At 45.8% G+C, this 16,547-nt stretch overlaps 1 protein-coding gene across 1 annotated transcript in view; it reads right to left on the bottom strand.

The window, feature by feature from the left end:
* The window catches only part of LOC144823100 (dispanin subfamily A member 2b-like), a 47,742-nt gene extending 45,170 nt beyond the window's left edge, over positions 1-2,572 (bottom strand). The window contains exon 1 of the mRNA XM_078681278.1: positions 2,209-2,572. Within this exon, the coding sequence (XP_078537404.1) occupies positions 2,209-2,442 (234 nt within the window). The 5' untranslated portion in view covers positions 2,443-2,572. The remainder of the gene's footprint in view (positions 1-2,208) is intronic.
* Positions 2,573-16,547: the final 13,975 nt, after the last annotated feature.

The raw sequence follows: 16,547 nt of genomic DNA, 5'->3' as shown, positions 1-16,547 counted from the left end.
TCACACGAGTACACATAGGGACTTCAACAAACTACCAGCCTAAACTAAAATGGTAACCAATGGTAGTTAGAAGGGGGGTAAGGCTGGGGCGAAAGAGAAGGAGCCCAGACCAGACCGCTCAGACCTCGAACGGCCCGCTCTTAGCCCGGTCTTCGCCCCGAGCTGCGTCCCGCGCTGCGGGAGTCCCGTACCTGGATATAGGGACCGTTAAGGGCAGTGGGCGGGCCACGGGGAGAGCTGAACGGAAGGTCTTACAGGTCACGCAGGGACTCCTGGGCAATGGAGTCCCTGCACACACTCGCAGCCCCGCTGTGCCTCGCTCCCACGCCCTGCTCCAAGCTCCTCTCCACAGTCACGGACCTGCCCCCAGCCAAATGGGGCGAGCAGTGACGGCAGGAAACAACAGGCTGCACAGATCCCAACAATAGCGCCTGGAACAGCGCTAACAGCAGCAATAGGCGTACACTCATATATACAAATACACACATACATAAATACACACACATACATAAATACACAAATACGAGAGATATTTAACAAACTTACCTGCGAAATACTTACATTTTCCTTGTAAATGCATACGCATGGTATAGGCATAAGTGTGGCAACATTTAGCCGGGTAAATAGATACATGGTTTAAGGCTGTTTCCGGGTACGAACTGTTGCAGAATCAGAACGGCCTGATCTAATAGGACACTGTCCTGAAGATTTTAATGCAGAAGACGCATATTGTATGGCTTCCTAAAGACGGGGGATATTGAAACATTTCTCAGATACTTTGGCAATTACCAGGAGACTTACTAGCACTGAGATAAAACAAAGATAGTGAGAAAGGAGCCCGGCAGCATAGGCTGCTGTTAACACTGAGCAGCAACACTGCAGGCACTGGCTGAGGAAATCATTCATTTTAAGCTCAGCTGAGTTGTGGGCTGGGCTGAGCCGAGCGGCAGGCAGGGATTCTCTGCATGGAAACCCTCTAACCCAAGCCTCATGGTGTCCCATGAAGGCCGCCCGGAACTGAATGCAGCAAGCACGTGTGGTGCACAAACATGCAAGGAGTGTTATGAAAATCGTGTGGGTGTGCGGGTACCCTTGCCAAGGCTTTAAATGGACCGGGTCCTGGCGGTACTCCGTCCCGAGAGCTCTAAAAATCAGGTGCCAAGAACGGTCCCTATCGGGCACTCCACTGCTGCCCTCACCCTCAGGGTGAAAAACAAAATCTCACCTCTGCAGCAGTGCCACCCTTCACTGATTTTGCAACTCCAAACAGACTCGTCACAATTCTTTCACAGGCTCGTCATTTCAGAACCTTTCTTTTTCTGCAGGTTTATATGGCGCGAACTCGACCTGAAGGTATAGGAGCGCTTTACATGAGCACCAGTTCTCTTATACAAGGACACACTCATTTTTTGAATCACAGGCTGCAGACTCGTGTTTTTGAGCTGACCTAGACATCAGGACTCCATAGGGACAGCTGAAGAGAGGGGCTTTGGGGTGCCACTTATGTTGAAACTACATTCAATCAGTACAGTTGAACCTACTTTTTTTTTATTTGCCAGGAAAGTTGATATTTTTCACTGTCGTTTTGTCAGATTATTTTTTTTTTTAACTTTCTCCTCCAGATTTTACTTCCATTTTAGACAAATGGTCGCCGGTCTGGACTGCCTCCACTTATGACCTTGAAAGGGAAAACAATCTTGTCACCTTCGGGCTGAAAACCGGTCATGTCACGCCTGTCAAACTCTTGCCTCAAAAACACAGGTGAAATAAATCCTTTAAAACGGCGACAGGTGGATTGGGGAATTAAAGCTTTAGGGAGGCAATAAATGTTTGAAAAGTGGGTGACTACATGAACGCCTATGGAGACATTTTGTTAGTCAGGCTGAACAGAAGTTAACAGCAGTTGACAGGTATCTTATATGGGCGCCTACAGAGACTGGCTTGTTAGGAGGTGGGCCAAGGCAGGTGCCTCGCGTTCAGTCCTGGATGTCTCGTGCAGACCCTCGGCCCCTAGTGGAGCAGACTCCGAGGCTCGGAGATAGCGTTCACGGTAAACACATAAGGTAAACACAAACGGGCACTAGAATTAAACGGATAGGGGGTGCAGGTTCGAGGCACGGGGTGTTAAATATATTGGGTAAATCTCCCGGACGCGAATTGAAATTTCAAGCGACACTTTCAGAGCTACGAAACGCGGCACGGACTCACCTTGACGGAGAAGACTAGCGCCATGAAGCCCAGGCAGCAGAAGTTCATGTAGATGGTGTTGAAGATGGACCAGATGAGGTGGTCCCTGGGCGGGTTGTGGTAGGTGGTCACGTTCACCACGGTGGAGTTGACGGACGACCCCTGGGGGTGCGGGAGGATCCCCACCTCCATCTCCTCCTCCAGGGGCTCGTAGGGGTAGGTGCCGGCCGGCATCTGAAAGTTGCCGTTATGCATGGACTTAGAGGACGGGGTCTGCGGCTCTGAAATTTGTGAACCTACTAAAAGCTGCCTGTGCGTCGGTCGGAGTGCCCAGCGCTGAGGCTCGGGTTAAGGGGAGTCGCGGTGCACGCACGACAGGTGAAATCCAACGTCAGAGGACAGGGAGGCGCCTCCTCAGACAAGGGAGGAGAAATCCCAGCACGACAGGTCGAGTGAGGAAAGGGCGTGGCCCGGGTGCCACTAAGAGAGTCGGGGGTGCCAGCAGCAGGGTGGGGGAGAGGGAAGGTTGGGCGAGTGTCTGAGAGCAGCGAAAGGGGCAGTAAAATCGGCCGAGACACTGATTTATCACACCAGTCCATCTGTCACGGCCTGATCGCCCTGGAGCCTAGGCCAGTCCGACCCTTAATGGGGAATCTGCGATGGGGGATAGGGTGGAAAGGGGAGAAATAGTTGCACTTTAGACGTTAAAGTGAAGAACGGGCTTAGATATTACAGCACTTCCTATTTACTTGGGAGTACCATTTTTGTAATCAAGAAAAAACGGCTTTATCTCCTCCAACTGAGTACAAGTTAATGGCAAAATTAGATTGTCTAATTTTTTTTTAAATGTTCCTTCTTTTCTGTCCTCAAATGGCCTATGAATTCCAACTCACATTTGTTTTCCTAGAATGCTGGGCTGGCATCACCTGCTCGCTCTTATTAGTCTCCTACGGGAGCTCACCTTCATTTCGAGGTACCACCTTCTGTGGTCTCATCTTCACTCTCCTAACCTGCAAAAAACTCTTCCAAGACTACAATGGGATCTCTCGACCAGAAAAACATCCTCACCCTCCAAAAATGTTTAAAATCACTTTTATTCAACAGTGGTGCAGATAGGCTGCCAAGGGCTGAAATGCAAGCCTAGAAAATGGACCTCACTCCTCCTGGTTAGGGCGGAAAGAAACAGTCTTGGGGTGAATTTAGCCCCCCCCCCCCCCCACAACCACTACACCTGTTTCACCATTGCTTTCTGGGGCCTAGGACTTAAGTGGGCTCAGCCTCCAAACCACCTAGTCTCCTCAGACGGTTGAGAGGTTTGCACACTGTTGAATGCGCAGCTGTCTAATTTTCAATTTGCATATGAGGGAGATTTCCAGGTTTTTACTCAGTTTTATGTGTGATACGTCGCTGCATTAAGAGGGACACTCTGAGTGACACTTTATTGTGGATTGAATACAAAAGCAATGTGACAAAGTACCCCTTTTTAGGTCGAGCCTAGTGGCAGCGCACATTCGCTACTCATTCTGCGAGGCATGCAGTAGTTGAGGATGCTGTGGAAGCCTCGCCTTCTCTCCGCCCATATTTTGGATTGACAGGTGTCATTGTCCTTGGTAAATGCTGGCTTCCCATTGATAATGAGGAATGTTAGTCCCTCCTTGTTACCGCCCTGTCGCCATTTGTTTCTCCTTTTACTTGTGGCGTTACACGGTCTCCTTCATAAGTCGGTAGGCACTATTTTTTTAATATTTGCAGCACAGTCTGCTTTCACTTTAGCGGCTACGCTTATTTAATTAATTTGCCATGCGGGCCGAAATAGAGCGTTTCTACGTTCTAACCTAACAAGCATTTGCAATGCAATAGGTCTCGCATTTACGCAAGTTTGAGCTATTGAGATTGCAAATAATGCCTTTTATTTTTGTTTTTAAAAAAGAAATAAAAGGCATTGTCATTTACAATGCCACTAGCTTAAACTGGCGTAAACGCGAGACCTATTGCATTGCCACTGCTTGTGTTTTTTTGAGCAAAAACAACAGGTGATGGACAGAATGCAGAACAATGTCATACATTCACCCCAGTACAGTGATCTGGGCCTAAATCCATCGTTTTTTTGCTCACCATGCCTTTCCACTTTGAACCCAGCTATATGCAAATCAGTCTTGACCCTGTGCCCCATGGGAACAGTCCAGCCCGAACTGCCAAGCCAGGTCCTCCCTGGACTGGAAACAAGCATCCAGTTTGGCAGTTCGGGCTGGACTGTTCCCATGAGGCACAGGGTCAGACTGATTTGCATAGGGCCATGTCTGAAATGGGGTGGCTGAGTGGGCTAAAGAATGGTGATGGATTAAACCCAGATCAGTTGACTGGGGGTGAGTGTTTGATTTGCTCAAACGCTCCGTCCATCCTCCCCTTTTGTATCGCTTTGTTCGCCCTAAGTGTGGCAGGGTATGCTCAGACGTGAGTCCCTTGCTCACTTGGCCACTGGATTCAAGATAGCCTGGCTGATGAGGATTATGAATCCGAAACCGGTCCCAGGATGCTTGTTTCCGGTCCATGGAAGACATGGCTTGGCAGTTCGGGCTGGACTGTTCCCATGAGGCACAGGGTCAGACTGATTTGCATATGGCCATGTCTGAAATGGGGTGGCTGAGTGGGCTAAAGAATGGTGATGGATTAAACCCAGATCAGTTGACTGGGGGTGAGTGTTTGATTTGCTCAAACGCTCTGTCCATCCTCCCCTTTTGTATCGCTTTGTTCGCCCTAAGTGTGGCAGGGTATGCTCAGACGTGAGTCCCTTGCTCACTTGGCCACTGTCAAGTCAAGTCAAAATGTATTATGTTTTGGCTCTCATTGAGGGCCACATAAAATTATACGCATAATTAACATACAGAAATATATAAATGACATCATAAAGCAAAAAGAATAGACACTAGTTATCTGCGCGTAAAGCAATCATCAACATCTCCCTGAGCTTCATTAATAAATATCTAAAATCCCTTTAAAATATTTAAAAATTCTGGAACAGAACATTTCATTAGGGGGGCAATAAAGTGCATGGAAAAGCATTTTTACATTTACAATTCCCAATTGTAAACAAATTGGTTTTAACCATTTTTGGCGCAAAGGGCGCAATACAGGACAAATAAACAAAACATGATTACGATCCTGTACAGCATTATTACAAAAATTGCATAGAGGAGATACCCCATACCATTTTGCTAAAAGCGAATTGAGTGGAAGCAAATTATGTCGTAAAAGGTACCATAGTCTACGGACACCATAAGGAGTATTCCAATTAAGATATTGTTGGGCAAATTTTGGGGTATATGTTTTAACCAGGGCTTCCCTTTCTTTTTGATTAGGTTGGGCAAGTATATCCGACTTGAAACAGAGTTCCCAAGACATACTTTTTAGTTTCAGCTTTAGCTCAGATGGTGAAAGTGAGAATAACGTACTTTCATCCAGTTCAAGCAGCGATACCGCTTTTCTAAAGTTTTTTACCAGCTGCGAGAACTCGTTAAAGTTGCCCAGGAGTTCCTTTTTTAAGATTTCTCGTAAGGTACCCGGTTTACCTCTGGCCAAACAGGCTACCCATCTTACGAGGGCAACCAACCCCTGAGCCCAACAACTTCGGAGTCCGAATTCCAGCCTGCATGAAGATGTAGAACAAGCTGTGTTAAATGAAGAAATTTTTCTTAGTACCTTTCCTTCCATTTTTTGCATGAAACCCCATTGTTTCAACTCCACTAGTTCAATTCCATATAGAAGAGTTGCAGGAATTTTCGCTCTAAATACATCCATACATAGGGAGAAATGCCTCTTCCCGGTAGCTTTATACAAAGAACATAATCCCATACCATGGGCCAACGCTTTACGAGAGTTATGTTCAATGTGAGGCTTCTCACTAAGATTAGCAGATATTATTTTACCTAAAAACGTATAGGTTTTGACCACCTCAAGTTTTTGTCCGCTAATAGTCCAATTATAGCTACTAGACCTGCATTTCTTCTTACCGAAGATGCACATGATTTTACTTTTAGAACTATTAATTTTCATATAGTGTGCTTCAGCAAATTGATTCAATGCATGAAGACGATTAGATAGACCTTTCGGGGTCAAATCTAAAACAAGTATATCGTCCGCATACATTAGAATCGATATGGCTGACCCTCCGATTGACGGGGCTAATCCCTCACAAACTGCAATGGAGGTTGGTAAATCGGCCGTATACAAGGAGAACAATATGGGTGCCAATATACACCCTTGTTTTAATCCGTTCAGAGAGGGGATAGATTGAGAAAGGCCCCTCTCACCACCTTGTAACACCTTACACCATGTATTCGAATGTAAAGACTTAACTAGATCGAGTAAGTATCCTGGCATACCCAGTGCAGCCAGCTTTCTCCACAGCGTTGGACGGTCCACCTTGTCAAACGCCGTGGAGAAATCTATAAATGCTGCGTACACGCCGCCACTTCGGACACGAGCATATTTATCCATAATTACCTGTAATAGTGTTAAATTATCTAAGGTTCCATGCTCTTTTCGAAATCCTGTCTGTTCCATAGGTAAAATACTGTTTAAATCTGCCCATTCCATTATTAACAATAATAAAAGTTTAGCGAAAATTTTTCCTATTAAGTCTAATAAAGCTATTAGACGATAATTAGAGGGTTTGTCCCGATCTCCTTTTTTAAAAATAGGGATTAATATACTTCCCCGCCAAGAGTCGGGGACTGTTCGTAATTTAAAGCATGCTAGAAATACTGGAAGAAGAATCCTACTCCAAACGGTAACATCTTGCTTAATTATAGACATGGGCAGTTCGTCAGGACCCATAGCTCCGGAAGAGCGCATGCTCTTTATCACGGTAGCTATGGATTGCTCAGTAGGAAGTTCCATTTTATAATCACTATTTGGGCCTGGGTCCCATGTATCCCCCCTGCACCATTAGGTGCATATAAGGTAGACACAAATAGGGTCCAGGCATCTTCTGTAATAGCGATTGGAGTGGGAGTTGTTATAGAACCACATCCTTGCCTTATTATGGACCAGAAATCTCTAGAATTATTGCAGGTTGAAGCCTCTCTTAGCTTGATCCATAGAGAATCTTCTTTTTCTCTTTTTATCTTGGATCTCAATCTTACCCTCCTTCTTTTTAATACAGCTAACTGATACTCATTTTCCCCAGATCTATTAAGGTATTGTTTCCTGACAAGTTTATTTATCTCCTTATTTAATATTAATAGTGGACTGGGAGAGAAATGTATCTTTTTGGGATTTCCTATAGTCCTAGCCGTCGCGGTGACTTTTTTAAGGAGATTTTCAAGATAAAGGAATTCCCTACCTTGCCAATGATCACGTTCTAATAGCAATTGGGCATGGATATTATGTACGTCCTTGATATTGGTAGATCCCCAATAACATCTATCCGAGTTACACTTAATAGAGAAACCTCTATTCTTTAAGGACCAAGAGTTAGTTTCAGGGGGAATTAATGAGACAGTTATATTAATAATTTTATGGTCACTCAAGGGGGAGTGAGAGATCACCACATCTTTAAGAAAAGAGAACGTATCAAAGTCCGTTATTACATAATCCAAAATAGATTCACCCCTAATGGATCCATGTGTATAGTTAGCGGGAGTATCTGAGGGCATCCTGCCGTTTATGATAAGTCCCTCTAGGGAACTAAGTTCCTCGAGGAGAATCTTACCTCTTTTATTAGTTTTTATTTTGGTAGGCAGGAGTGCTTGAGGTATGTTATATGCTTCTTCCTTAGCTTTATTTCTAAACATGTCTAAAGTGAAATTAGACACTTTACTATTTAAGTCCCCCACCAATAATATATATGGGGGGTGATCCACCTCTAGTAGTTGTTTAACATAGGAAAACATACGCTTTAGAACTGCAGTAAACTTATCTTCCGGAGGAATGTAGGCATTTAAAATTATAAACGAAGACCGTTGGGCAGCAGAGGCTAGATTAGAAATGGTTATGGATTGGAAGAGATTACTCTCGTCTGTATAATGGGAGAATTGCCATTGTAAAGCATTTGATAACAAACAGGCAATTCCACCTTTTGCGTGGCCTTTTTTAGAGGGAGTCGCAGGGGCCTGCAAGACGAAGTAATCTTTCCCTCCATATGGGAGATTTTTACACCATGTTTCCTGGATACATAACACATCTGCATTCAAAGAGAATAGGAAATCAAATTTCTCGGGGCAATTAGACAAGCCAGCGGCATTCCAAGAGACAATTTTTAAATAAGTGTTAAAGATGCAAAAATAGTCGTGGGTTTTTCGAAGTAGTATTTGAAAGAACTCCTGGTAACCAGTTCCACATCGAATTGTCTTCCGTTAAAGGAATATCTGTGCTATCAGGTAATGGAAGTACCTGAGAGACCATTCGTTTACCTCTGGAGACCCAGATTTTTAGATCTTTATTGCAGATAGGATACTCATCCTGCCCAGAAGCCAACTTTGTATTTCTTTCGCTAGAGGAAATACACAAATTATTATCAACATAAGGTAACACGTCAATTCCTCTACATTGAAAAACTTCCGCTTGTTGAAGAACAAGATTGGCAATTATTTTAGAGTAAAACTTTACCCTTGTTCGTTGCCCATTTATGGATCTTATTGGGAGAACTAAATCAATATCATTCGTTAAGATTAATTTTAAGGTTTCTATCTCTTTAAAGCAGTTAAGTAACCAAGATCTATTCATTTTTAGATCTGAATCAAATAATGGGAGAAAATCCAATAACAGAGTATCCACATTTGAAATAGGACTTTTTACTGGGTGAATAATTGTATTCCTGACTACTTCAGGCTGTGGCCGAAAAATGGGAGCAGATGGATTAAATACCCTTGCTACTATCGGCGTATTTGTAGTATCTTTGGCAATTAAGAGTAGAGGATCAGGAGCATTTACCACAGGGCATGGAACTATCCCCCTCATAGTTGGTTCAGCCGGGGTACTCCCACATTCATCATTAGTAATACATACAATTTCCTCTTTAACGGGGGTATCTGATAGTGAATTATGTCCACTTTCAATAAAATCAGGCACTTCGGATATTATATGTTTTTGAAAAATGATTTGCCTGGGTCTTTTCTTTTTATATTTACGTATCTGCTTCCTGTTTTTACCTCTAGTTTTTACTTTTGCGGCTCTAATAGTCGTCAAGGAACCTTCTGGTTCTTTTTTATCTTGGATAAAAATGGGAAAAAGTTCATTACCCCCCATTTGTGATACTTCTATCACACTATCTTCCTTCCCAGTCAACATTGAATCTTTTCTCTGTAACGAGGAAGATGAGGTAGATTGGTTAAGGGGCTTATGAATATCCACCTCTACAGACAGTCCCAAAGGTGCATTTCCCCCCACTACGGTAGTGTTATCAACAACTTTTTGGACAACAGGATCAATAGGAGTAATAGGAGGAATAATCACATTTTCAACATTTTTAGCCAACAATACCTGCAATATCTCAGTAACCGAAGACAAAATACAGTCAGAGTTCACAGCAAATTTACCAAGTAAAAGTAATATGGAGGACAGAATTTGCTCAAGTGCTATGAGTGACTCAGAGATAGGTTTCTCATTTTTTGGGTAGCTAGATGAAGTAAAAGCGCAAATCCCCGATAGATTAAATTGCGGAGATTTCAAATCACTCTGCATGGAGAGGTTATCATTAGATTTGATAGAAGGAGTGCTGCTATATAGTAGCAATCCTGAAGGCGTTTCTCCAGTTGGTGTTTTACTATCCGCAAGATGAGTCAAAGATCTCTTGTCCACATATCGACCACAAAGTTCCAGATCGATGCTGGTAGCTATAGAAGCATCACCCATATCTTCTTCCATATTATCGTTTCCCTTAAGAGGATTATGGTACAATGTTTGCGATTTTATTAGCGAAGGATCAGAGTCAACTACATTTACTGAACATGAGGGGAGGTTTACCTCCTTTGACTGACTCTGAGGCATTTTTGTTTCCATCATAGGGTCAAACTGATAATCATTCTCCATATTAGATAGTAATTCCAATTTTGGTAATGGGTCAATGTCCGATTTTATGGAAACTTCTAGGGATTTATTCATACTTTTTTCCCAAATTTGTACCAGCTGCATCTGACCTTTCAAAATAGCACTATTTGCGGGCTTTTTCCTCAAGTGAATAGATCCAGGATTTGTACCAGGTTTCTCCGTTAAAACTTTCCCGGAACGTAATTTCTTTGCCTCCATAATACCGGAAAAGAGTCTAGTCCTACAGCAAAATTCACAGTCTCAAATAAATAGCACAATTAATATAATATGAACACACAGGGGGAGAGGGCAAGGCTCATACAAGCAGATAACGTACTTTGTGTCTGTAGATCTATCTGCTTGTTTACGTACAAATAAAAATAATATGATTAGTCAGCATCAAAAATTAAAATTAAAAATACCGGGGCCCAGCCCGGCCTACCTCGGCCACTGAGGGCCACAGAGGGCCCGCCCTTAGCCCCGGGCGCTCCCGCGCGCTCCCGCGTCGCGGGGGTGACGCTGCCTTTAAGCGCCGCCTGGCGCGATGTTTTCGGCGTGTAGCGCCGCAAAGGGTCTTGGGGCTTGTAGTTTAGGGGCCCCCCTCCGCTCGGCGGCCGCTCCTCGTGGTCAGATGCGGCGGCGGGAGGGGGACACTGCAGCCAGATAGCAGGGGTTTGGAGAAGGTCTCTCCTTTCAAATTTGACCTCTCGCTCGGTCAGGCTCCTCGGTGCTTAGGCAGTAATCTGTGTTCGCGTCACCCGCTCTGCCGGGGTGACGCTGCCTTTAAGCGCCGCCTGGCGCGATGTTTTCGGCGTGTAGCGCCGCAAAGGGTCTTGGGGCTTGTAGCTTAGGGGCCCCCCTCCGCTCGGCGGCCGCTCCTCGTGGTCAGATGCGGCGGCGGGAGGGGGACACTGCAGCCAGATAGCAGGGGTTTGGAGAAGGTCTCTCCTTTCAAATTTGACCTCTCGCTCGGTCAGGCTCCTCGGTGCTTAGGCAGTAATCTGTGTTCGCGTCACTTGGCCACTGGATTCAAGATAGCCTGGCTGATGAGGATTATGAATCCGAAACCGGTCCCAGGATGCTTGTTTCCGGTCCATGGAAGACATGGCTTGGCAGTTCGGGCTGGACTGTTCCCATGAGGCACAGGGTCAGACTGATTTGCATATGGCCATGTCTGAAATGGGGTGGCTGAGTGGGCTAAAGAATGGTGATGGATTAAACCCAGATCAGTTGACTGGGGGTGAGTGTTTGATTTGCTCAAACGCTCCGTCCATCCTCCCCTTTTGTATCGCTGTGTTTTTTTAAGCAGCACGACCGCCCCGTAACACAGCCACCTGCTTTCAATCACTTTAATCTGCCATTATCTCGTGTATTTTTCAACTTCCCCCCTACCCTCTAAGTAAAATGGAATTAGAAAGGATTAGCACATTAAGTCATCTGAATTCCAGGTAGCACATAATCTTGTGCTAATGGGCTGAAGCTGACAACAGCACATCTGTGTTACATGTCATCTGTACTAAAGCCACCTGACAGGTTGTTTTCAAAAGTCTGTTTTATTAACACCACCCCCACCAGTACCACCACTACCAGTACCACCACTACTAGTACCACCACTACTACCAATATCACCACCAGAACCATAGCTATCATTCACAAGAACATCCTCTCCATCACGGAAATTTCATCCTGCCTATAAAGCACCTTTGAGTGTCTCTCTGTCAATATCAAGACCTCTGAAAACAGGCCAACAATCTGCCACCTCCTCTACCACCCCCCTGTCAATTCCTCCGAATTCGAGGAACACCTCTCTGACTTAATTGCACACTGTGCTCTCGGCAACTCAAATAATATAATTCTTGGTGACCTCAATCTACGATGGAATGAATCTAACAACCCACTCATTCAATCCCTAAACAACCTCCTACTAGAAAACAATTTGACCCAACACTGCTCAGAAGAAACTCACCACAGAGGAGCAACACTTGATGCAATCATTGCCGAAAGCAACGCAGTCACCATTGACCATATCCTCCCCGTAGATTGGTCCGACCATCACCTCATCCTTTTCGTCATTAACCAAACGATCCCAACTCAACTCCCCGTACAGGACCCCCCCAAATGGTTTAGGGACATAGCTCAGATCCTCCGAGTGACACTAGAAGAAAAAATAAGCTTGCTCCTCCCCAACTGTACTGATCACCTCTCAACTACTAAACTTACTTCTCTGAGACAGCCTTGCGCCTTTGAAACAAAAAAAATTCCAGAAGCATTCCATCCAGATCTTGGTTCTCCACCGACATCAATGAAGAAAGACGACAGCTAAGAGCCTCGGAAAGAATGTGGAGGAACAAGCCCACCGCCTTTCATCGCGATCCACTCCAAGCAACCAGCAGGAACTATAAAAAGCACATTAAAAACAAAAAGACATCTTTCTTCTGCTCCGCACTAGATACCACTAAAAACCAACCCAAAGAACTCTTCAATATCATCAGGAAACAAACCTCTAAGACAGCGACATCCTCAATTAAGGCATCCAATGAACATTGCGAAAACTTCGCCATCTTTTTCAACGACAAAATTGCCAAGATAGACCTCGCGTTTGGCTCAAATCCTATCCCCTCTGTCGTGACCCAGGTGACTGAGTCTATAAACTGCGACTCCTTAACCTCTCCCATGGTGATGACGAGCTCAGCTCGTCATCAGCCACGGTGCTCATGTGCTGATGACGATCTGAGCTCGTCATGGCCTTTAGAACGCTCACACGCGGGGATAATTGCCCTGCTGTGCTGAGCGTTCTAAGAAACGTGCGTGGCCGTGACGAGCTCAGCTCGTCATCAGCACACGAGCACTGTGGCTGATGACGGGCTGAGCTCGTCATCAGCACCGGGGCGCTGTGCACTTCCCTCCGCCCCCAGCACAGCGGGGGAATTACCCCCGCAGAGAAGGGGTTAAACCCCCTAAACAATTGTCCTCCTTCACCCCCATCCAGGAAACAGCGATAATCAACCTAATCTCAAATGCTAAACCCTCCTCTAACGCCCTGGATCTACTTCCCCCCTCAATTGGCCAAGGACATGAAGCTCGCCCTAGCTCCGCTATGGTGCAAGATCATCAACAGCTCACTGAGCTCAGGAGTCGTTCCAGATTGCCTCAAGGTTGGTCAAGTCCCGCCACTACTGAAAAAGACAAGGCTAGACACTTATGATCTCAATAACTTCAGACAGGTATCAAACTTACCCCTTCTGTCCAAGATCCTGGAAAGATGTGTACTCCCTCAGCTAACTAAACCCCTGGGCAACATCAATCTCCTAGACCCCTACCAATCTGGCTTCAGGAAGGGCTGCAACACCGAAACTGCAATCCTTAATGTCATTGACGATCTTCACAAATCACTGGACTCAGACTAATGCTGCCTTCTCATCCTCCTTGACCTATCGGCTGCATTCGATACAGTCGATCACAAATTGCTCATCAAGACTCTACAAGAAAGGGCAAGCCTAGAAAAGACAGTACTTCACTGGTTCTCATCCTTCTTCCACAACCGCTCACAAAGAAAACAAATTCAAAATTTCGAGTACGACCTCCACCCTGTTACCATGGGTGTTCCACAAGGATCAGTGCTCTCCCCTTAGCTTTTCAACATCTACATCGAACCCCTTACCTCCCTACTCAGGAAATCTAACATTCCTTTTCACCTATTTGCGGATGACACACAACTCTACCTGGAAACCTCCTCCATTGCTGACATCCAGAGACTCAAAAGCCACGCTCAGGGAGGTACAAGTCTGGCTCTCAAACAATCACCTAAAACTTAACCAAGAGAAAACGGAAATACTCCTCATCTCCAATAGAGATGAGAACCCACAAATCGCAGGATGGCTCAAAGCTATCGATGCCCTCAATGGCAACCTCATCCTGGCAGATTCGGTAAAATCCCTAGGTATCACCTTAGACCCCAAACTAAAGATGAAAAAACACATCTCAAAATCCGCAAAAAGCGCCTTCCTCAATCTTAAATTACTGTACAAAATCAAACCCTTCCTCCCTCCCAAAGACCTTCAACAAGCCACCCAAGCACTAGTGCTCTCCAGAATTGATTACGGGATCGCATCCCTGACTGGGACATCAAAATCTCACCTCGCTCCCCTGAAAACAACGTTAAATGTAGCAGCCAGAATGGTCACTGGTACCAAGAAATTTGATCACATCTCCCCTGCACTCAAAGAACTCAAATGGCCCCAATTGAGTTGAGATCCAGCTTCAGAACTGCCTGCCTCACCCATAAAGCCCTGCACACAGGCAAACCGGAATACCTGGCTGCCAAACTCAAAAAGGCCGGCCAGTCCAGAAACCTCAGGAGCTCCAACACTCTGCTACTCATCCCACTGAAATCTGAAAGCAGAAAACCGCGACAAAATCGTTTGCCGGAAATGCCCCCGAAAATCTGGAACTCCATCCCTCCCTCACATCAGAACGATACCCTCATTTCCCAAATTCAAAAATCTGCTCAAATCCCTATTCCTCGACCGCTCTCGAACCAACCGATAGAAGCCATGGATGCACTCAAGCCTGCACTCTCTAACCTTATACTTTGTCCAGTGACACCGACTCGGATCTAGAAAAACTTTCGGGACTCTCATCCGATGTTATGAATGCAACCTTTGGGGGGGCACCATGTGTAAACTTCATCCTCCTTGCCCGCCCGCGCAACTGTGCCTGTGTTTGCCTATTCTCAGCCTGATCCGCATGGTTGACTCTAATCTGTACTGCATAATTGCTCCTAATTTACCTGTTGTAAAGCGCTCTGATACTCTTGGGTCCAGCTAGCGCTTTATAAAACTCCCCACCACCACAACCAGTACCACCACAACCAGTACCACCACTAACAGTACCACCACCACTACCACCACCACCAGTACCATCACCACATCACCAGTACCACCATTACCATGTCCACCAGTACCACTATCATCAGTACCACTAGCACCAGTACCACCACCACCAGTACCACCCCCACCACTACCAGTACCACCACCCATACCACCACCAACAGTACCACCAGTACTGCCATCAGTACCACCACCAACAGTATCACAAACACTACCACCACCACAAATACCACCACCACAAGTACCACCACCACCAGTGCCACCATCATCAGCACCACCAGTACAACCAAAAACAGTACCACCACCACCAGTACAACAACCACCAGTACCACAACCACCAGTACCACCACCACCAGTAGTACCACCAGTACCACCACCACCATCGCCACTACCACCATCAACACCAGTACCACCACCACCACCAGTACCACTACCAAAAGTACCACCACCATCAGTACCACCACAACCAGTACCACCCCAGTACGATTACCAGTATCACTACCACCACCAGTACCACCACCACCAGTACCACAACCAGCACAACCAGTACCAGTACCACTTGTACCATTAACACCACCAATACCACCAGTACCACCACCAATACCAGTACCACCACCAATACCAACAGTACCACCACCAATACCACCAGTACCATTTGCACCACCAATACCACTGGTACCAGTAACACCACTACCACCAGAACCAGTACCACCAGTACCACTACAAGTAACACCACCAGTACCACTACCACCAGTACAGCCACCACCAGTACAGCCACCACCAGTACCACCAACACCAGTGCCACCACCAGTATCACCACCACCAGTGCCACCACCACCAATACTACCATCACCAGTACTACCACCACGACCAGTACCACAACCACCAGTACCACCACCAGTACCATCACCTTGCCCAACAGTACTGAAGAACCGGATTAACCCACTTACAGGGTCTCGGCAGCGGGGGAACCGCTCAAATCTCCCATACCCTTCATACGTAGTAAAAGGAGACACGGGAGCCTTTGTCTGCAGGAGGAACCCAGATTTATTTAAATAGCCCGGGCTATGGAACAGAGTCCAAAGCCAGTCAAAGACAAGACAGAGGAGGCTGCTACTTAAATCCGTAGCTAACAAGCCTTTTATACGTTTCATACTCCAGCCTTTTGGCTGCAAGACCATTGTCCAATCAGAGCAGTGTTTATTATTGATTAGCCGGATCCAGGTGGTGTTTGCAGTTGGTGACCTGGTCAAGGGAAGGTACACAGCCAAATGTTAGTTTTGCTTTGATCGGAGCTTGGTTTCCTCAGGTTTCTTTACCCAGCTGTCTTGATCAAAAGCCCCGGCTTTACGAGCCATTCTTCGATTGTCTGGATGAAAGTTCAGCAGTCAGACCATTGTCCAGATAACCTGATCAAGGTGACGAGGATGTGTTATCAGGCTG

This window comes from Lissotriton helveticus, chromosome 3_1, assembly GCF_964261635.1.
Source record: "Lissotriton helveticus chromosome 3_1, aLisHel1.1, whole genome shotgun sequence".
NCBI classification, from domain to species: domain Eukaryota; kingdom Metazoa; phylum Chordata; class Amphibia; order Caudata; family Salamandridae; genus Lissotriton; species Lissotriton helveticus.
The sequence above is the reverse complement of the archived record's forward strand: the minus strand, read 5'-3'. Positions and strand labels throughout refer to the sequence as shown.